This window comes from Grammomys surdaster, unplaced genomic scaffold (assembly GCF_004785775.1).
Source record: "Grammomys surdaster isolate TR1022 unplaced genomic scaffold, NIH_TR_1.0 126278, whole genome shotgun sequence".
NCBI lineage: Eukaryota > Metazoa > Chordata > Mammalia > Rodentia > Muridae > Grammomys > Grammomys surdaster.
The window spans coordinates 2517704-2539994 of record NW_021621078.1 but is presented as its reverse complement, the minus strand read 5'-3'; the positions used below and the strand labels follow the sequence as shown (position 1 = coordinate 2539994).

At 43.2% G+C, this 22291-nt stretch overlaps 1 protein-coding gene and 1 pseudogene across 1 annotated transcript; both read right to left on the bottom strand.

Annotated features, from left to right (window-relative positions):
- Positions 1–3130: 3130 nt before the first annotated feature.
- On the bottom strand, positions 3131–17225 carry CUNH17orf75 (chromosome unknown C17orf75 homolog). The gene is made up of 10 exons (XM_028759299.1): positions 17045–17225; positions 15874–15954; positions 14341–14466; positions 12873–13016; positions 12412–12469; positions 9718–9837; positions 7605–7669; positions 7306–7442; positions 5054–5157; positions 3131–4019 (listed from the first exon to the last, which is right to left on the bottom strand). Exons 1-10 carry the CDS (start codon positions 17182–17184, stop codon positions 3813–3815), a joined length of 1182 nt encoding a protein of 393 aa, XP_028615132.1. The 5' UTR covers positions 17185–17225; the 3' UTR covers positions 3131–3812.
- A 1185-nt stretch (positions 17226–18410) lies between these two features.
- LOC114613949 lies at positions 18411–20737 on the bottom strand (annotated as a pseudogene).
- Positions 20738–22291: the final 1554 nt, after the last annotated feature.

Here is a 22291-nt window from a genome sequence, read left to right as displayed (position 1 = left end):
AGCTGTTTTATTATTGTTACAAGTATAATTTTTGATATAAGGCAAACATATATTTCCTGTGTATTGCATACAAGCACAAGTTTATTTCACATCTGAACACTTAAACCTTTAATTTTTTTTAAATTAATTTTTTTTTTCAAACTATTTATTTATTTATTTATTTTATGAGTACACTGTCGGTGTCTTTGGACACACCAGAATAGGGCATCCAATCTCATTACGGATGGTTGTAAGCCACCATGTGGTTGCTGGGATTTGAACTCAGGACCTCTGAAAGAGCAGTCAGTGCTCTTAACCGCTGAGCCATCTCTCCAGCCCTTAAATTAATTTTTATTACATTCTAAATGTTGCCCCTCTCCCAGTACTCCCTCCTAGAATTCTTCACCCCATTCTCTCTCCCCTTTGCCTGAGAGGGTGCTTCCCTACCCTCAAGCCTTCAAAATTTAATAATTTCACTTATTAAAATTTGAATATGGCATAGGTTTATGGATATGAGCTGTGTTTCATATCAACAAGATAGTCAATTCCATAACATCTTTTTTTTTTTTTTCGAGACAGGGTTTCTCTGTGTAGCCCTGGCTGTCCTGGAACTCACTCTGTAGACCAGGCTAGCCTCAACTCTCAAACTCAGAAATCTGCCTGCCTCTGCCTCCCAAGTGCTGGGATTAAAGGCATGCGACACCAACGCCCAGCATTTTGTTTTTCAAGACAGGGTTTCTCTGTCTAACTCTGGCTGCTCTGTTCTGTAACTTACTCTGTACACCAGGCTGGCCACGAACTCAGAGGTCCATCTGCCTCTGCCTCCTGAGTACTGGGATTAAAGGTGGGCACCACCACTGCCTGGCTGCATTTGCTTTTATTTTTATTATTATGTATATTATTGTGTGCACAAACATTTGGAGGCCAGAGGTCAATCCTCAGGAACCATCTACCTTTGTCTTTGTTTGTTAATGAATAGTTAGCTCTAAGGGATGCATATACAGAGAGCAGCTTGTAGGAGTAGGCTTTCTGTCCACCTTCACATGAACTATGGAGGTAGAACTCAGGCGTCAGACTTGCCAGCCAGGACCTTTATCCATTGAGCTCTTTGGCCTATCTTCTTCTTCTTTTTTTTTTTTTCCATTTGTTTTCAGATAAGGTCTCTGCTGGCCTGAAGTTTACCAAGTCAGCTGGGCTGGGCAATAAGAACTGTGTCTTCCTCCCCAGTGCTGGGATTACAAGCACATGCTAGCGCACCTAGGTTCTGAGGATCAAACTGAGATCCTCATGTTTGCATATTTTACACTGACCTATTTCCCTAGCCCCTACACTTATTCTCTGAATTCCATTTGCTACACTCCTGATTGTGAATTTGAAAATAAAGATTACTACTTTATAGACTCAAAATCTCAATGTCCTAATGTTGCTCATGTTTAATGATTTCCAAGCAGGCACCAAGTGCATTAGAAAAAGACTCAGGAAAAGTGCCGTAGAGCCGCTGACTATCCAGCCACCAGATAGCTATAAAAATGCTACTTACATTCTTTTCTATACTGCCTATAATCCAAGTTATTAAACTTTAAAGCCATATGAAAGCATTTATGAAGATCCTGAATTGTATTTCTCATTAAAGGGAAAGAAAGGGTGTGGTGATTCATGTCCCTAGACTGACTTGTGGAGAGATGAAGGCAGAAAGCCATGATCACGCACTTTGAAAGTTAGAACTCAGCTCTTCGCAGGGTTTACAAGCAGTTAAGAGTGCCTGCTTTACAGACTCATGATCCTCTGAGCATCCTGAAGGCAGTGAGAACATAAGACTTCTGACTTTCTAAACCAAAATCATTATCAAATGGATTTATTATAGAGCTATGCAGAACAGCTATGTGTGTGGTTACAGCTGGCATCCATGAGAAATGACTACTCAAGGGCACTTGAAATTGATTCAGGGCAAAACGATTTGGGGCTTGTGACAGACACAAAAATCTAAACTCAATGAGCAATTGTAAAATTGTAATGGGAAGAATTTGTTTACATTTTTAAAATTTTAAAATATCGTTTATTTTCTTATTTATTGAGACAGGGTCTCACTATGTAGCTCTGACTGGCCTGAAACTTGCTATGTAATTGAGTAAATCAGACTGGCCCTGAACTCACAGAGTTCTAACTGCCTGTCTTTTTTTTTTTTTTTTTTTTTTCAAGACAGGGTTTCTCTGTATAGTCCTGGCTGTCACTGGAACTCACTCTGTAGACCAGGCTGGCCTCGAACTCAGAAATCCACCTGTCTCTGCCTCCTAAGTGCTGGGATTAAAGGCATGCGCCACCGCCTGGCTTTCAAGTGCATTCTTATATTTGCTTGTAAAGGATATTTCCTGTATTTACTGTTTTCCCCCTCTTTTTTCTTAATACCGTTTAAGAAGTCCAGCATCTTCATCTAAAAATAAGAAAATACAGGCTCCTGGTGAATAAATACCTGTAAATAATGTGTCCATTTCCACAAGAACTTTTTAATCAGAGAGATTGTTCTTATCTTGAAGCTAGTATATCCCTTTCTTCTCTCTCTCTCTTTTCTTTTTCTTTTTTTCTTTCTTTCTTTCTCTCTCTTTTTTTTTTAGGTCTTTCCAAGACAGGGTTTCTCTGTGTAGTCCTGGCTGTCCTGGAACTCACTGTGCAGACCAGGCTGGCCTCGAACTCAGAAATTCGCCTGCCTCTGCCTCCCAAGTGCTGGGTTTAAAGGTGTGTGTCACCACTGCCCGGCTTCTTTCTTTCTTACTGGTTTTAGATTATTTTATATGTCTGTCTTGCCTGCATGTATGTCTGTACACACATATGTGCCTGATGCCTGAGGAAGTCAGAACAGGGGGTCAAATCCCCTGAAGTTACAGATGGTTGTAAGCACCAGGTAGGTGCCGGCTCCTCTCCAAGAGCGAGCAACAATGCTCTTACCTGCTGAGCTGCCTCTCCAGCCCACCATTTCTTCATATATTTATTTATTGTGTATGCAGGTGTGTATGGGCCAGAGGCAATTTGTGGAATTGGTTCTCTCCTACCATGTGAGTCCTGGGGACTGAACATAGGTTGCCAGACTTGGGAGCAGGCTTCTTTACCTTCTGAGCCATCTTGCCAGCCCACAAACTTCTATATATAAAACTCATTTTAAAATTCTTATACACTCATAATTTATTTGTATATTCCCTTAAAAAGGTGGCTTCATCATTCCTGCGACCGTCGATATGTATCAGGCACTCGCAGGATGAACAGGCTGTCTCTGAAGCGATGTGATGCTGCAGTAAGACCAGGATCATGATCACCATGTAGTCCGAGCTTACATAAACTTACTCTGTAGCTCAGGCTGGCCTGGAACCTCAGAATCTCCTGCCTCAGCCTCCTGAGTAGCTGGGATGATAGGCATGTGTCATCACATCTTGCTAAGATCATGTACTTCAAAAACTTCTACAATGTACTGAGAAAGACATACTATGTTTCTTTTGGAGGAGGAAATCCTGTTAATCACTACAGTAAACTCCCAGGAAGCCAAAAAATCATCTCCAGAACTTTTTAGACAACAAGTGTTTGATGCTTAGGATTTATGAGACTAGCAAGGCAGCAAAATTCCACAGTTGTAACACACAGCATCTGCCTAGGACCTGGTAAAGACATTCCTCTGATTGTTGTATTTAATTAAGTTAAACAAAAAAAGCACAAAAGGAAGAAGCTGGGGTGTTTCCAGTCATCTTAGGAACAGTGCAATCCTAGAAACAAAACAGGTAACTACAGCCCCTCACATGCAGCCTCAACACACTCAATGAAACGGACCCTCAACAGGGACGGGAACTTCAGACAAGCGCTTCTCTCATGAATTCTTCAAGGACCGCCACCACACTTTTGGCCTCGGGCATTTCTTCATGTTCCACTTTAACAATCTTCAAAAGGATATCTCCACTGCCACAGTTCTTTAGGAACATGTAACATTTAAACAAAGCGTAATGATTCATCTCTGCCTGTCGGATAAATCTCTTCAAATTGTTTGTGTCTTGTATAGCCTAGAAAAAGATTACCCTGTTAAATATGTTCAGTGAGATGATGAAAATGCTTGAAAAAAGCTGGGCAGTGGTGGTGCACACCTTTAATCCCAGCACTTGGGAGGCAGAGGCAGGTGGCTTTCTGAGTTCGAAGCCAGCCTGGTCTACAGAGTGAGTTCCAGGACAGCCAGGGCTACACAGAGAAACCCTGTCTCGAAAAAACAAACAAAAAATGCTTGAAAAATACCCCCTCTCTAGCTGAGCACTCAGTGTATGCTGATAATGTCCACTTTTGTTTTGTTTCTTGATACATGGTCTCACTATGTAGCTCTGACTGGCCTGAAACTCACTGCATTGACAAGGCTGGCCTTGAACTCACAGAGATCAGCTACTCTCTGCCTCCTGAGTGCTGGAATCAAAGGTATGCACCACCACACCTTGCTAATGTTGAGCTTTTAAAAAAATACCCACTATTCCTATTGCTAATATGCTTTTCCTTTAGTATAAGAGAATCTCACATTTAAAAAGACTTTTAAAAAAATAGCTCCTGGGCTGGTGAGATGGCTCAGTGGTTAAGAGCACTGACTGCTCTTCCAGAGGTCATGAGTTCAAATCCCAGCAACCACATGGTGGCTCACAACCATCAGTAATGATATCTGATGCCCTCTTGTGGGGTGTCTGAAGACAACTACAGTGTACTTACATATAATAAATAAATAAATAATTAAAAAAAAAATAGCTCCTAAGGTGACAACCCGCACCTGCCAGAATCTGAAATCATTTATTTCTGTGTTTTTCAACTGAGATGCACCAGAAAGTATCAGCTTGATGTTCCCTAAATCTAAGCAAGCAATTCACCACAAAGTGGTGAACATGAAATCCCAGGCATGCAGTGCTGCTGCACAGCAGACACCTGTGTTCTGAGCTCTGAGAATGCCCAATTTAAAGAACATTGTAACTGCAAAAGCCCATCACTGATGCTACTACCACCTGCAGTAATTAGATGCAGAAGGAAAACATTGTAGCTGACCTTTAGCCCACAGCCAGTGCATTACCTTTAGTTTGAAGTTTTCCAGGACTTGTCTGAAAAGAAAAGGGTTACCCCCTTCAGCACCATGTAAGAAAGCTTGCATCCAGTCCTCACAAAAACGGTTGCTTCCTAAACAGCAGTAAACACACACAATTAAATACCACAGAGCACATACAGGGATGTCAGCTTTTAAAGATTTTACTTTTGTTATTTTTCCTTACATACATATGCCCATATGTGTGCTTGAGTACAGAAGCCCTGGGAGATGTGTGTTGGATATGCCAAACACAACTCTGGTTTTCTGAAAGAGCAGTTTATGCTATTAACCATCTATCCAGTCCTAGCACATGAATTTCTTTATAATAAAATTTGTAAATGATTATTTGAAACGTTCAGCACTCAGGCTGCAGCAGCAGGTGGGTTTTGTGAGTTCAAGGCCTGCCTGGTCTACAAAGCAAGTCCAAGACAGTCAGGGCTACAACAGTCAAGTGCCATAATCACATTCCCCTCTCCCCATCAGAAAGGACTGTCATTCCTATACATATTTCTAGCTTTGACTACCGACTTTACCTTATGTATGCATTGTTCTGTATATGTTAAAGCTTTGTGTCTTTTTCTTAGAGGCTGTTTTCACTAAACAGTATGTTTCAGAGCCATACTAACATGTATTTCTAGTTCTTTTTTGTTTTTGTTTTTTTTTGAGACAGGGTTTCTCTGTATAGCCTGGGCTGTCCTGGAACTCACTCTGTAGACCAGGCTGGCCTCAAACTCAGAAATCCACCTGCCTCTGCCTCCCAAGTGCTGAGATTAAAGGTGTGCGCCATCACCGCCCGGCAAAATAAATAAATCTTAAGGAAAAAAAAAAAAGAAAAGAAAAGAAAAAGAAAGAAACTATTTTAAATGCCTTTAGGGTTGGGAAGTGGCTCAGTGTATAAAGCTTTCTGCTATGCGAGCATGAGGTCCTCAGGTCAGACCTCCAGCACCCACATAAAGCCGGATGCAGAAGTGCACATCCCCGTTCCTACACTGAGATAGAAGGTGTAGACAGTGAAATCCCTAAAACCTTGAGGCCCAGCTAGACTGACATACACAGCAGCCAAGCAAAAATTGTCTCAAACAAGGTAGAAATGAGGACTGACACCCAATGTTGTCATCTGACCCCCCACATTTGTGCTAGGACACATACATATGGACCTGTACTCACACAGACACACAATAAAAAGACTTTCCTAAAAAATTGCCTTTAGGGCTGGAGAGATGGCTCAGAGCACTGACTGCTCTTCCAGAGGTCTTGAGTTCAATTCCCAGCAACCACATGGTGGCTCACAACCATCTGTAATGGGATCCGATGCCCTCTTCTGGTGTGGCAGCTACAGTGTACTCATAAACATTAAATAAATAATATTTTTTAAAAAACTGCCTTTAATGCCAGTTAGTGGGTGAGGTGCACACCTTTAATCTCAGCACTTAGGAGGCAGAGGCAGGTGAATAACTGAGTTTGAGGCCACCCTAGCCTACATAATGAGTCCCAGAACAACCAGGGTTACACAAAGAAATTCTGTCTTGAAATACAACAATAAGCAAAACAAAACACCCCCAAAAAACCCAAACAAGAGAATACCTTTAAGCCAGGCATGGTGATGACTGTCTATAATCTCAGCCCTTGGGAAGTAGAGGTAGGAGAGTTAGAAGTTCAAGCCCAGTATAGCCTATATGAGACTGTTTCTCAAAAGCAATCAACCAACCAACCAATCAAAAATAAGCCTTTATATAATACTTGTAATCCTAGGAGGGCTAAGGCAGGAGGATTATCAGCTCAAAGTCAACCTAGACTATGCAGTGAGAACTGTCTCAAAATAACTAAAATTTAAAATGTTTTTAGGAGTGTTTTTTGTGTTTGTTCCTGTGTACACACATGAGTTTTCTTATATACCAAGCATGACTTGAACCTTTGCTTCTAGGATCATTAAGGTCTTAGCATGTGTAGGAGCCATTATGAATGACTAGAATTTGATTTTTTTTTTTTTCCGAGACAGGGTTTCTCTGTGTAGCCCTGGCTGTCCTACAACTCACTCTGTAGACCAGGCTGGCCTCGAACTCAGAAATCCGCCTGCCTCTGCCTCCCAAGTGCTGGGATTAAAAGTGTGCGCCACCACTGCCTGGCCGGTCTTAGCAAACTTAATACTGTACAAGAAGGATTGTATAAGAAGGATATGTCTAGATCTCATGCTTTAGAAGAAGAGGTCCACAAACACCACCTCCTGGTTTCTGACTCACCTGCATTGTGGAACTGAGGCTTAGGGCCACTACAGTCGATGATCACAGACTTATGCTGTTCCTCTGACATGGCCATGCACAAAGAGGTCATGGTGCCTTCATGAATAAGTCCTTGGAGACTGGCCACACTCAGAAACCTGTCACATATACAAGTCCTTTCCACAGTCAGCACTGTAGGACAGGAGTGAACAAATGCATTCTCTACTGGGAGGGGAGGTTAAAATGTAGCTGTCGAGCTTGCCCAGGGACAGGACGGGACGGGATGGGGGGTGTCTTTCTTCAGAAATTATGTTCTTTACCTGTTAATGTCTCTCTTAGTTTTTTCATCTGATTCTTTAAATTCGACAGGAGTGTAACTTAGAGCCTGTGAGAGAGGGAGAAGGAGACAGTTTACTACCTGCATCCTCTGTTCCTCACTGACCCACTGCTCCCATCCAAATGCTTCATCCCCATGCACTAAGGGCACTAGCACTGTATCCTCTGCAAGTGCTCCAAGCTAAAGCACTGCTCAGTAATGGTTCTTCATTTTTATTTATTAAAATATGGTTTAAGACAGTCTGCTATGCAGCATAGGCTATCCTGGAACTTCTAATTCTCTAGCCTCAGTTTCCCTAATGCTAGGATTATAAGCATGTGTTTTAACATTTTTCAGCATTTCTTTACTTACTTATTTATTTTAATGGGGGCTGCATGCACTCGTGTGAGGTCAGAGGTCAACTTGCAGGAACCAGTGCTCTCCTTCCAGCATGAGGATTCCAGGATTTGAACTCAGGTTGTCAAGTTTGGCATCAAGTACACTGGCCCCCAAATCTATCTATTAATTTAGTGTGTATGTGTGGACACATGTATATACATTTGTGTATGTGTGTGTAAACATCTCAAAGAGTGTGGATGTCAGGACTATTCTGGGATGTGGTTCTCTTCTGCCACCTTGTGGAATCTGGAGATTGAACTAAGGTCATCAGGGTTGTGGGGACTAAACAGAGTTTCTTTTGTTTGTTTGTTTGTTTTGTTTGTTTGTTTGTTTTCAAGACAGGGTTTCTCTGTGTAGCCCTGGCTGTCCTGGAACGAACTCACTCTGTAGACCAGGCTAGCCTCGAACTCAGAAATCCATCAGCCTCTGCCTCCCAAATGCTGGGATTAAAGGCTAAACATAGTTTGATATAGTTAAAATTACTTTGATTTTTGCTAGTTTGGTTGGTTTTCATTTTCAAATGTTCTGAAAATCACACCTGTTTCCCTTTATTTCAGATGGTAATTATTTCAGGCAGGTGTGGTTGGGCAGGTCCACAGTCTTGGCACTCAAGAACCTGAGGCAGGTAGGACTGAAAGTTTGGGATCAGGGCCAGGGAAAAGATTCAGTGAGTGCAAGTGCTTGCTGTTCAAGCCAGACAACCTGAGTGTGATCCCCGAACCTATGTAAGAAGCTAGACAACCTGAGTGCGATCCCGGAACCCATGTAAGAAGTCAGATTTGGGGGCATGCACTATAACCCTGACACTCCTACAGTGACATGGGAAAACACACACACACACACACACACACACAAATGAGTAATTTAAGTCTTTTCTTAAAAAAAAAAAAGTTAAGCAAAATAAATAAAATTAAAAAAAAAAAAAGAGTTAAGCACTTCTAGACTACACAGTGAGGTCCTATCTCCTTCCCTTCCCCGCACCCCTACCCTTTACTTTCTCTTGCTTTTTGAGACAGGGTTTCCCTGTTTAGCCCTGGCTGTCCTGGAACAACTCACTCTGTAGACCAGACAAAACTCATAGATCTGCCTGCCTCTGCCTCCCAAGTGCTAGATTAAAGTGTGTACCTCCACTGCCTGGTGAGGACCTATCTTTATTTGTTTTTTTGTTTGTTTGTTTGTTTTTTCGAGACAGGGTTTCTCTGTATAGCCCGGGCTGTCCTGGAACTCAGAAATCTGCCTGCCTCTGCCTCCCAAGTGCTGGGATTAAAGGCGTGGGCCACTACCGCCCGGCGAGGACCTATCTTTAAAAGTGGCTAAAAAAAAAAAAAAAAATTTAATGTGACCCAGCTGACATGTAATGAATGGGACAGGTTCTTACATAAATCAGGTAGGTGTCAAACACTCTGTGTAGCTGAGGCTGGCCTTAACCACCTAATTCTGCTTCTATCTCGCCAATGCTGGGAGTGCAGACATGCACAGCTGCCTTGAAAGCACATGTTTTAATGGAAAGATCCTGCTGAGATTTACAATTTCAACCCTACCTTAATAATAAAACTTTCAGATGAGAGTCAATAAGATGTGGTCTAAATAGCAAACATAGTCTAAAGAAATATACAGGAATAGACAGTAACGTTTAGAGAGAATGAGAATGTTTCTAAATGACCACAGTCTACTGAGGAGATTCTCACTGGGAATGCTCTTTCATAAGCAATACTTACAGCATGTAGCAGAAAGGTCAGTTTCTCCTGAAAGAGAAGAACCACCCTTTGGATCGGACACACCACATCCTCATACCAGCTATTCAGATAGGATCTGACATCATTTCCCAGGCTCCTTTCCTACACCAGGAGAGAATATCATTTGTTTTAGTATCATAAAAGCCTTTAATTTAGCCGGGCAGTGGTGGCGCACGCCTTTAATCCCAGCACTTGGGAGGCAGAGGCAGGCGGATTTCTGAGTTTGAGGCTAGCCTGGTCTACAGAGTGAGTTCCAGGACAGCCAGGGCTACACAGAGAAACCCTGTCTCGAAAAAACAAAACAAGCCTTTAATTTACTTGATATTTTTTTCAGTATACTTGCTCTGTGTGTATGGTACATGTGGTCTGTGCATGTGGAAGTTAATGATTGACATGAGGTGTCTTCCTTAACTGCTCTCTACCTTATTTTTAAATTATATTTTTGGAGTGGTGGTGGACAGGTTTGTGTCACGATGTCTGTGTTTAGAACAGAAGACAACTTGCAGAAGTCAGTTCTGGCCTTCAACCATGTGTGTGCAGGAGATTGAACTTAGGTCCTCAGTCCGGATGGCAGGTACCATCCCTCCAACTTCTCCATCTTGTTTTCTTGAGTAAGGGTGTCTCACTGTGCCTGGAGCTCACTGATTTGGCTGGGCTGGCTGGTACAGAGATCTCCCTGTCTCCACCACTTCAACGCTGGTATGACAGGTGCATGTCACCACACCCAAATTTTTATGTAGATGCTGGGAATCCAAACTCAGGTCCTTGTGCTTGCATTGTAAGTCCTTTACATACTAAGCTTCCTTCTTAGCTCCCTCTTCAAAACAATTTATTTTTTTATTTTTTTATTTTTTGGTTTGGTTTTTCAAGACAGGGTTTCTCTGTGTAGCCCTGGCTGTCCTGGAACTCACTCTGTAGACCAGGCTAGGCTCGAACTCTCGACCTCAGAAATCCGCCTGCCTCTGCCTCCCAAGTGCTGGGATTAAAGGCGTGCACCACCACCGCCTGGCATCTTCAAAACAATTTAAAACTTTTAATTTTTATTTGTATGTACATAATTGTGCTCCCGTGGATGCTTCCTGGAGTCCAGAAGGGGGTGTTGAATTCTCTGGAACTGGAGTTATGGTGGTTGTGAGCCACCAGACTTGGGTGCTGAGAAGTGAACTCTGGCCTGCTGGGAAAGTAGTAAGTGTTCATAATTGATGAGCCATCTCTCTATCCCCTTCAATATGCTCCTGACAGTTAGAAAACAAAAACTAGGACTGGTATCTTTTATGTTTATTTGTTTTTAATACATGGTTTAGCTATGTAATGCAGGCCAGGCTTGACCTTGAAATCCTAAACCTCCCAGATACTGAGATTATAGGTAAGTGCCAATGTGTCTGGCCATACCTCTTTTTTTTTTTTGGAGGTGGGGGAGGGGAGGGGGGATTGTTGTGTAGCCCTGGATGTCCTGAAACTCACTCTGTAGACCAGGCTGGCCTCAAACTCAGAGATCTGATTACTATGCTGGGACTAAATGTATGTGCTACCACCATCTGGCAAAAGAAGGTTTTTTTCAGACAGCATCTTACATAAATCAGGTAGGTGTCAAATTTCCTGTAGCTGAGGCTAGACTTAACCTTCTGATTCTCCTATTTCCATCTTCCCAGTGCTGGGAGTGTAGACACACAGCAGCACATCTGGCTCAAAACACAGTATTTTTACTCAATATAAACTACCAATGTAGACATGACCAATTCATAAAATAATGAAATGAAATGTTTCTAAAACTTGGTATCTACAGACTGTGGCATAGCATATCTCTAATGGACCACTAGTACTAACCAAACTATGAATCCCATGTGCCTAGAAATCAGATAAAAGGTGTCTTCTACCTACCAGGCATGTTATTAACTGCCACTGAATGTTACATAGATATGTCTTTCTTTTTCATTTTATCTGTGTGTGTGCATGCATGTGCCCTGCATACATGGAGGTCAAAGAACAACCCATGTAAGTCAGTTCTCTCTTTCCACAATGTGAGTCGTGGGTGTCAAACTCAAGTCAGTCAGACAGGCACATTTACTTTTGAGTCATCTCACCAGCTGTCTTTTGTTTTTTGTTTTTTAATTTATTTTCTTTTAATTGTATGGGTATTTTGCCTCCATGTCTGCCTACCACTTGCATACCTGGTGCTCAAAGAGATAAGAATATGTTATAGTTATATAACTGGAGTTGCAGATGGTTGGGAGCTGCCATGTGGGTGCTAGGAATTGAACCCAGGTCCTCTGGAAGAACAACCAGTGCTCTAACCACTGAGACATCTCTCCAGCTTCTTGTTTTGCTTTTGAGATGGGGTCCACTATGTAGCTTTGGTAGACTTGGAATTAGCTATGTAAACTAGGCTAGCCTCAAACTCTGCCTCCCAAACACCGGGAGATCAGGTGTGAGTTTCCACAATTGGATTTAATATGTTTTCATTGGTATAACACATCAAAAGTAGAATCATGAAACCTTCAGAGCCTATAACACAGCTATATTCCCTGCCTGTGTCACATATCACTGATCTACTGCCCACAAGGTGAGGAATTTAGAAGTCAAGTGTCAGTGGCTCCCAAGTGACCAGACTAGTACTCTAATGGCATCTTCACGCTCATCACTCCAGTCTTACAAAGCTCAAGTCAGTCTCCTTACCTCACAATTCATGGTATTCTTCAGCCCTTGAATATACTTGTCCAATTCAAGCCTGAAAGTATGTTCTTAAGGAAGAGATACAGAATCATCCATTAGTACCTCTCAGCCAGAAATACAAAGTCTCAGCTGAGTATAGTGGCATATGCCCTTAATTCCAGCACTCAGCATCAGAAGTGGTGGATCGATGTAAGTTCGAGGCCAGCCTAGTCTATGTAATGAGTTCCATGCTAGCTAGGCCTACAAAGTGAGAGTCAGTCTCCCTCTCCCTCTCCCTCTCCCTCTCCCTCTCCCTCTCCCTCTCTCTTTCACACACACACACACACACACACACACACACACACACACACACAGCCTAGGCAAATGGTCACAAATGACATTCTGACACGTCCTTAAGAGTACCCACTTGCTACTTGCCCCAGTGCTCTCTCTCCTGGTACCCTTGAATACCACAGAAAGGATATAGTTGCAGTCCTTTTTCAGAGCCTCCTAAGAAGCAGACCACATACTCAGAAGGGTTATGTTCATATTCCATTGCTGCTATTTCAGGAAGCAGTTTTTCCTGTTGGAAAAGGCAGTAATAACAACCAACTCGGTAACCTGGAATTCTAGAAAAGAAAGGAAGAAGTAAAGTGGAGTGCCTGGGAACTCACGCTCCGCACTTTGTAGATGGCTCTGGGCCTGGTCTAGATCTGGTAACACTTTCGGATCGCCCCTCATGCAGAGTTCTCCAACCTTCTCCTCTTACTCATCTCAGCAGAAGGAGCATGACCCAGGTGAGGTTTAATTGAGCATTGTATAGATCAGACGTGGTGATGCACACCAATCCCAGCCTTAGGAGGCAGATGCATGTAGATGTCAGTGAGTTCAAGAACAATCTGCTCTACATGGTGAGTTCCAGACCAGCAAGGGTTTCATGGTGAGACCTGGTCTCATAAAAACAAACCAAGCAGCCTCTAATAGAGGTTCACTGCATTCCACTGTCTTATGTGAAAAATCCAGGAGCTGTGGAAATAGATGGCTTGGCAGTTAAAAGAGCACTGGCTACTCTTATAAAACACCCAGGTTCGGGTGGCTCACAACCATCTGTATCCCCAGTTCCTGAGGATCCAACACCCTCTTCTGGACTCTGCAGGCAAGAGGCACACACCTTGTGCACAGACATTCATGTAGGCAAAACACTCATATACATAAAATTTTTTTTAATTGTTTAAAGAAAAATCTACACAAATTTCAACTGCGTTCATAGAACGTCCATGTTTACATAAAAAATAAGCATGTTCTCCCTCTTTTAAACCTTCATGTGATATGGATATGCCATGCTGCTATGCCAGGCTTATCCAGCAGCTTTATCCTTGAGCCAGAGAGATCTACCCCTGAGGGAACCTGCATTTAAACAAAGGCCTCGTCTGAAGGAGCACAATGGCAAGACTGCTGGGATCAGGCTGAGGTGCCTGTGTAAGCCTGTGTAAGCCTGTGTAAGCCTGACTGCCCTGTGACCTTCAGCTCCCAACTTCATTTCTCTGTGTTTACTTCTGAACTGGAAAATCAGCTAACTGCCCATCTCCCTTTGTAAGAAGAACTACATCAGCATTTGTGAAAGCATGTTATAAACCATGGGCATACAATTTCCTCTTCGCTGATTAGGAAAGAACAGAGGGCTTTGCACACACCAGGAAATGCTCTCCATCAAGGCTACCTCTGTTTGAGTACAAAGCAGACTAAAGTACACGCAGGTGCCAGAATCTCAGTCTAATTTTATAACATTTATGTGTGAGATCCAGTGCTCTGGATGGGAATGGAAGAGCAGGAGGTGCCAGAGAAGAGAAAACAAAGATGTTTCCTGCAGGTCTAAACCTCTTCGAGTTTCTCCACACTTCTCATGTTTAGCTCAGAAATAAAAACACAGGAGACAGCATATTTTATACTTACCTCAGCTCTACAGATGCAACATTACCCAGCCCTTCAAAGCATGCTCCCTTGGAAAGACGCTTAGCAATGAAACTGCGCAGCTCTGGCTCCACTTCAGATGGTAGATTAGTATCTACCAAGGAGAGGCTTGACAAATGAAAGACACACATTCCTTACCAGTAGTATACTCAAACCTGTAAGTCACATATAATGAGACATAGACAGGGTCCCTATGTAGCCCAGGCTGGTATTAAACTAGCTACATAGCCTAGGTTAACCTCAAACTTGCCCCACGTTATGCATTACCATACCAATTTCAGGATCTCTCTTAAGAATACTATCAGCCGGGCGGTGGTGGCACACGCCTTTAATCCCAGCACTTGGGAGGCAGAGGCAGGTGGATTTCTGAGTTCGAGACTTCGAGGCCAGCCTGGTCTACAGAGTGAGTTCCAGGACAGCCAGGGCTATACAGAGAAACCCTGTCTCAAAAAACCAAAAAAAACCAAAAAACCAAAAAAAAAAAGAAAAAGAAAGAAAGAAAGAAAGAAAGAAAGAAAGAAAGAAAGAATACTATCAACTAGTCAGTAGAGGTGCACTCCTTTAATCCCCACCACTTGGGGCAGGCTTATCTCAGTGAATTCCAGGCCAGCCTGGTCTACAAAGCAAGTTCTAGAACAGCCAGACTTACACAGAGCAGAGAAACCCTGGCAAAAAAGAAAGAGAGAGAGAGAGAGAGAGAGAGAAAAGAAAAAAGAGAAAAGAAAGCTGTCTACTTGATGCCCCTGTTGGAGAGGGTTCTTGTTTAGATTTGGAATGTCCCCCAAAGGCAGGTTTGGCTCCCAGACCATAGTGCTATTGGAAGCATTAGAACCTGTAGGAGGTGGACGGAAGCCAAGGCTCTGGAAATATGACCCTAATAACATATCAGAACCCTGACTGGTTGGCCAGCTGGCTGGGAGCTGCCTGCCTCTCTCCCTCTTTGCATCTCTCCCTAGCCGTTAAGTTAACAGGCTCTTCTGCCGTTTGTTCCTGACATGAATTCCTGTTGCCTCAGGCTCACAGGCAACAAGGCTAAGAAACCACATGGACTGAAACTTCTGAAACTGAGCCAAATTAACCTTTCCTCCTTAAAGATAGTTATCTTGCTGTAGGTAGTAGCACATGCCTTTGGACTCAACAATTGGGAGGGAGAGACAGGCAGATCCCTGTAAATTCAAGACTTGGTCTACTTAGTGAGTTCCAGGACAGCTAGAGCCACATAGTGAGAAAACCCTATCTCAAAAACAACAACCACACAAAGATGATTATCTCGGTTAGGTAAAGCTCAGTGTCGGGACTTGGCTAGGGTTTACACAGCTCTGGGTTCAATAACAGATGCATTATCAGTATTTGCATCTGTTCTTGCCTTGAATAATAAAAGAGTCAAGGAAGAGATCAGGAGAAGTTCCTAGGGGATAGCAGGAGCTGAAGGTCCAACTCAGAGAAAGTGCAGAGGCAACAAGACCCCACTGACACCTACAGACAGGGAAAGCACAGTGCTATGCCTGTTCTTACCTGAAGTCATCGCCAGAGGGAGTCTCTGCATTGGTGCCACCTGAATGTCCATCATCGCAATCTCCTCGATTCTGTGTCAATCTGCAAGATGCAATACAACAGTACTATCAGTTCTAGGCTGTCAATCAAGGCTTTGCAAGCTGGGTAAAAGCAAGGACTCAGCTAAAATGCTGCAAGACCACACTGCATGGTCCCCATTGCCTATTCTCATGACAGAAACCCCATAAATGAGGGCTGACAAGAGGCCCCTTTCTCTTCAGGGTATTTAATAAGCAAAGAAAAGACCTAATATCCCAAAAGTTTGAAGAAATTCCTCTTTAAAAATTAAGTTAAGGGATGTAAAGATGGCTCAATACTTAAGAGCATGGCTGCTCTTCCAGAAAACTCTAGTTCAATTCCCAACACCAACATGGCAGCTCACAGCTATCTGTATCTTCTGTTCCAGGGGACCAGACAGCCTCACAGAGACATGCATTCAGGCAAAACACCAATGCAAACAATTTTTTTATTCAGAAAATATAGATTAATTAAAATTAAAATAAACAGGGCCTGGAGAGATATCTCAGAGGTTAACAGTGCTTACTGTTCTTGGGGGAGGATCCTAGCTTGGTTCCGAGCACCCACTTAGGGCACCTCACAACCACCTGTAACCTAAGTTCCAGATGTATCTGACACCTCTGGCCTCAGTGGGCATCTGTATGCATGGGCAAATACCCACACACAAACATATATTTAAAACTTAAGAATACATCTTAAAGAATAAATTCTGGGGCCAGAAGGGCTCCTGGAAAGTCAGCCAGGGTATGCAGGAGGTACCAAGGGGAGAGAGAGGTAGCAAAAACAGAGCAAACTAGAGGGCGGGGGTTAAAGTGTGTGGTAGAAATGAAGGCAATTGGAGACAGGAGCAGAGAACTAGGGAAAGACTCTGAAGGAACGAGGCTTTGAAGAACTCTGATGAACAGATGTCAGGAGCTGCGGTGACAGAGGCTGCTAGAGGGCAGAGGCTTGGGAGTGCTGGGCATAAAAACCCAGAAGAGCCGGGAAGAACGACTGAGGCCAGGAGGGCCCATCGGGCCAGAGACCTTGGCTGGGAGAGGAGATGGCGAGTGGGGACCGCGGGGTGCAAGGCTGGGCGGTGGGGCCGCGGGCGCAGCGGGCAGGGCGCAGGCACCTGCTTCCGCGGAAGCTGTACAAGCAGTAGTGGCTGCTGGGTGGCGGCTCGAGTCTCCGCTCCTCCACGGAGCCACCCTCCTCGCTGCTCTCCAGCTCCTTTTCATCTCCATCCAGAGATTCCTGCAAAGACGGGAGCATCGCGGCTGCCTCCTCGCGGCCCTGTGTCCCGGTCAAAACGTTCCCCCGCGGCAGGGCGGTCCTTTGTGCGCCGGCTCGACCTCCTTCCTGTCCTCGCACATCTGAGTTCCGCAGCTTCCCGAGTCCTGGACCTGGAAACTGGGTTGGAGAAACCTGTTCTTCTCAGGGGTAACTCTCCGAGAACCCCTTACTATTTATTTCTTTTTAACTGTCTTTTTGTCTACCAGTTGACGTATCAAGGAGGCAGTATATGCAAAAGATGGTGCACTCCTGCCTTCTTTCTGTGTGATATGCATGTAACAGCTTGCTCAGTAACACAAATTTGGGGGGGGGGGGGGGCCCCCGCGTCAGGGAGCGCTCCTGTAATCCTAGTACTCTGGAGGTAGAGGCTGGAGGATCTCATTGAGCCTCCTTAATTTACCTACCCTGTTCTAGGCTAGCCAGAGTTACAGAGTGAGACCCTGCCTCAAAAATAAAATTAAATAAAGACACAAAGCCAGGCCGGGCAGTGGTGACGCACGCCTTTAATCCCAGCACTTGGGAGGCAGAGGCAGGTGGATTTCTGAGTTCGAGGACAGCCAGGGTTACACAAAGAAACCCTATCTCGAAAAAAAAACAAAACAAAACAAAACAAAACAAAAAGCCACAAAGCCAGGCGACGTTGCCATATGCCTTTAATCCTAAAACTCCGAAGGCAAAAGCAACCATATCGTTAAGTTCGAGGCCAGCCTGGTCTACAGAGTGAGTTCCAGGACACCTACACAGAGAAACTCTGTCTCAAAACAATAAAGACACGAATCTCAAAGCATGAGAGAAATTTTTTTTTCTTTTTATCTCATCTGTATTTACCTTTTAAAGCAGAATGTGATTGGGCACTATTATTTCCATTCACAAGCCTTGCTGAGAGTTACAAGACCTAGGGAAACTTAAGGTTTTGTTCTTGGTACTTTGGAAAACAAGCCACTTGGGGAGTTCCTGTCAAGTTGTTTTAACTTGTGTTTACTTCTAAGACTAGCACATGCAGAATTAACTACAGGGAGTGAAAGTTTTAAGATGTAACTTAAGCCGTCTTAATTTGATCTACTAAGGAATCCAGCTCAACAGCTTAACACTTCAGACCACAGAGTTAACATTAACAGCAGGTTACGTCTTACGACAAACGTTCTACCAACCTCGTGAGTCAAACCTACAGTATCACAGTATCACATGTAGACATTTTATCTTCCCTTTAGTTTTCATGCCACACAGGTGTTTTAAATGTTAACAAAAATAAACAGAAATCATGGAAAATATATTATCAGAAGGAATGAAGGTAAGCATCAAACACATAGTTCTGGTGAAGCTTAGTCTACTTCTGCCATGCGTGATGTGTCGTCATCTCCTTCCAGGGGTGGCATTTCTTCAGTTACAGCAGCACTGGTCTCATCCACGGTAGGATCATCCTCACCAATACCTAGACCAAGCTTGATCATCCTGTAGATCCTGTCAGCATGGGTCTGAGTATCTTCCAGACTGAAGCCAGAAGACGGGAGTGCAGTCTCATACAGCAAGATGACCAGATCTTTCACAGGCTTGGCATTCTTGTCAGCCTCTGGCTTTTGCCTTAAGGTTTCAATAATGGAGTGATCAGGGTTTATCTCCAGGTGTTTCTTTGCTGCCATGTAACCCACTGTTGAGTTGTCTCTGAGGGCTTGAGCTTTCATGATTCCCTCCATGTTTGCTGTCCACCCATACGTGCTTGTGACAATACAGCCTGGGGATGTCACCAGTCGGCTTGACACAACAACCTTTTCAACCTTTTTCTCCAAAATATCTTTCATAATTTTGCAGAGGTTCTCAAATTTTGTCTTTTTCTCTTCCTGTTTCTTCTTTTCCTCTTCATCTTCTGGAAGTTCCAGTCCCTCCTTGGTAACAGACACCAAGGTCTTTCCCTCAAATTCCTTCAGCTGTTGCACACAATACTCATCAATGGGCTCAATCATATAGATTACTTCTAAGCCATGCTTTCGGAGACGTTCCACAAAGGCTGAGTTAGCAACCTGGTCCTTGGTCTCACCTGTGATAAAATAGATGTGCTTCTGGTTTTCCTTCATTCTTGTGCAGTAGTCCTTCAGAGACACCATCTCATCCCCAGAAGCAGATGTGTAGTACCGCAACAGCTCTGAAAGCTTCTTCCAATTTTGAGAGTCTTCATGAATTCCAAGCTTTATGTTTTCTGAGAACTGCTCATAAAACTTTTTGTAATTCTCTATATCTTCTGCCAGTTCAGTAAATAGTTCTAAGCCTTTCTTAACCAAGTTCTTTCTGATAACTTTCAGAATTTTGCTTTGTTGCAGCATTTCATGGGAAATATTTACAGGGAGATATTTAGATATTTAGAATCCACCACCCCTCTAATGAAATTCAGATATTCGGGGATTAACTCTTCACAGTTATCCATGATAAAAACTCTGCGAACATACAACTTGATGTTGTTCTTTTTCTTTCTGTTTTCAAACAGATCAAAAGGAGCGCGTCTTGGGACAAAAAGAAGGGCCCAGAATTCTAATTGTCCTTCAACAGAAAAATGCTTTACAGCCAAATGTTCTTCCCTCGTTGGTTAAGCTCTTGTAGAACTCTCCGTATTCTTCATTAGTAATGTCATCAGAATTCCTGGTCCAAATCGGCTTTGTTTTGTTGAGTTCTTCTTGAGCAATGTACTTTTCCTTTATCTTCTTCTTTTTCTTCTTGTCACCATCCTTCTTCTCTTCCTCTTCTTCATCAGAACCAACATCTTCTATTTCAGGCTTGTCATCAGACTCATTTTCTTCTTTTTCTTTCTCTTCCTCCTTCTCTTCCTTTTCTTCAGCCTCATCATCACTGACTTCCTTATCACGTTCCTTCTCCACAAACAGAGTAATGGGATAGCCAATAAACTGAGAATGCTTCTTCACAATCTCCTTTATTCTCCTTTCCTTCAAATACTCAGTTTGGTCTTCTTTCAGATGCAAGATAACCTTTGTTCCACGACCCATTGGTTCACCTGTGTCAATCCTCACTGTGAAGGATTCCCCAGCTGAGGACTCCCAGGCATACTGGTCATCATCATTGTGCTTCGTGATGACAGTCACTTTCTCAGCAACCAAATACGCAGAGTAAAAATCAACACCAAACTGGCCAATCATAGAGATATCTGCACCAGCTTGCAAAGCCTCCATGAAGGCTTTGGTGCCTGACTTGGCAATAGTGCCAAGGTTATTGATCAAGTCAGCCTTGGTCATTCCAATTCCAGTATCCACAATAATGAGGGTTTGATCCTGTTTGTTGGGAATGAGATTAATGTGCAGCTCCTTCCCCGAGTCGAGTTTGCTAGGGTCCGTCAAGCTCTCATATTCTGATTTTATCCAGAGCATCTGATGAATTGGAAATGAGCTCCCTCAGAAAGATCTCTTTGTTCGAGTAAAAAGTATTGATGATCAAGGACATTAACTGGGCAATTTCTGCCTGAAAGGCAAAGGTCTCAACCTCCTCCTCCTCCATTGGTTGGTCTTGGGTCTAGGTTTCCTCAGGCATCTTGGCTGAATGAAAGTCAACAGAAGAGACCAGCAATCTGTATGGACCTGCTCTTACTGAGACAGGTAGCAGAGCAGAAGAAAGTGAGGGGACAAGAGTCCAGGATCTGGAAGATGCTCATTCATAAAGACTCAGAAACACAATGGATGGTGCTCAGTCAAAAGAGGTCCATGGTGGAGACAACCGTAGCTAGATAACCTTTCTATTTTAGTCTGTAGGCTTTTTATGATAAAGTACCATAAACGGGGTCATTTATAAAAACAGAAATGGTGGTGCATGCCTTTAGTTCTAGCATTCAAAGGCAGATCTCTGAGTCCAAGGCCAACATGATGTACATAGTGAGTTTCAGGCCAGTCAGGGATACACAAGTGAGACCTTGTCTCAACAACAAGCGAATCCAAGAACAAATAAAAATTGAAATATATATTTCCCAGTCTGGAAGATGGGAAGTTACAGATGGAGGCCCTGGCAGGCCTAGTGTCAGGAAAGGACCCTCTCTCTTCTTGTTCTTGGAACAATGACTTCCTGCTCTGTCCTCACAGGCTGGGAGGACTGGCTCATGTTTTTATTGCTGAGTTGCTGTTTTGTGCATATTCTAGACCTAAGCCCCTTTTCAGATACATAGTTTACAATATTTTCACCCATTCTGTGGGGGGAGTCTTTTGTTCTTCAAAAGATACTTATAAAAAACATTTTTGTGTCCTAGTCAAAAATGGTCGCCCACAACTTTAATCTCAGAGGCAGAGGCAGGAGGATCTCTGAGTTTGAGGCCACCCTGGTCTACAGAGAAAGTTCTAGAACATCCAGGAGTACACAGAAAAAACCCTGTCTCAAAAACAATTTTTTTTTTTTAAATTTTAGGGATGGAAGTTTCAGTCGTTAGGAGCATGTACTACTCTTGCCAAAGACCTGAGTTTAGTTCTCAAAATTCAGGTCATGACGTTTACAACTACCTGTTAATTCCAGTTCTCAGAGATCAGATGCTTGTGACCTCCTTGGGATCTATACTTGTTGTATCCACCAGAGAAGACTGCTTGGACATGGGTTTAAGCCAATAGAAAGTCTTTGTTAGTCAGCAACTACCCTGCTTGTTCAGGATCTTAGTGTAGTTCTGAGCCTCTCCCAAGGTGACATATTTTACTTAACAAGAACAGTTAGCTATAGGGGAAAAAAAGCAAGGTTAGTACATTTAGAGAATTTCCCATGTCTACAGATTTTCATGAATTAGACCATTTTGGCAGTGCTGTCTAAGTGCTGAGTTTTACATCCTAAATGGCAGTTCCATCATGGAGTCAGTTGTGTTAAGGTCTGGGGCACTGTTATACACACCCAACATACACACATATCTAATAACTAATAATAATACATCTTTAAATTTGACATTATCGTGTATGATGTAAGTATGGGATGTGCATGCTAAATTACAGAGAGGTCAGACATCAACTTTGTGGAGTCTATCTCCCTGAGTGCTGGGATTATAGGCATGTGACTCCATGTAGTACTTGGGCTTGAACCAAAGCTTTGTGCATGCTGGGTAAGCATTCTACCTATTAAG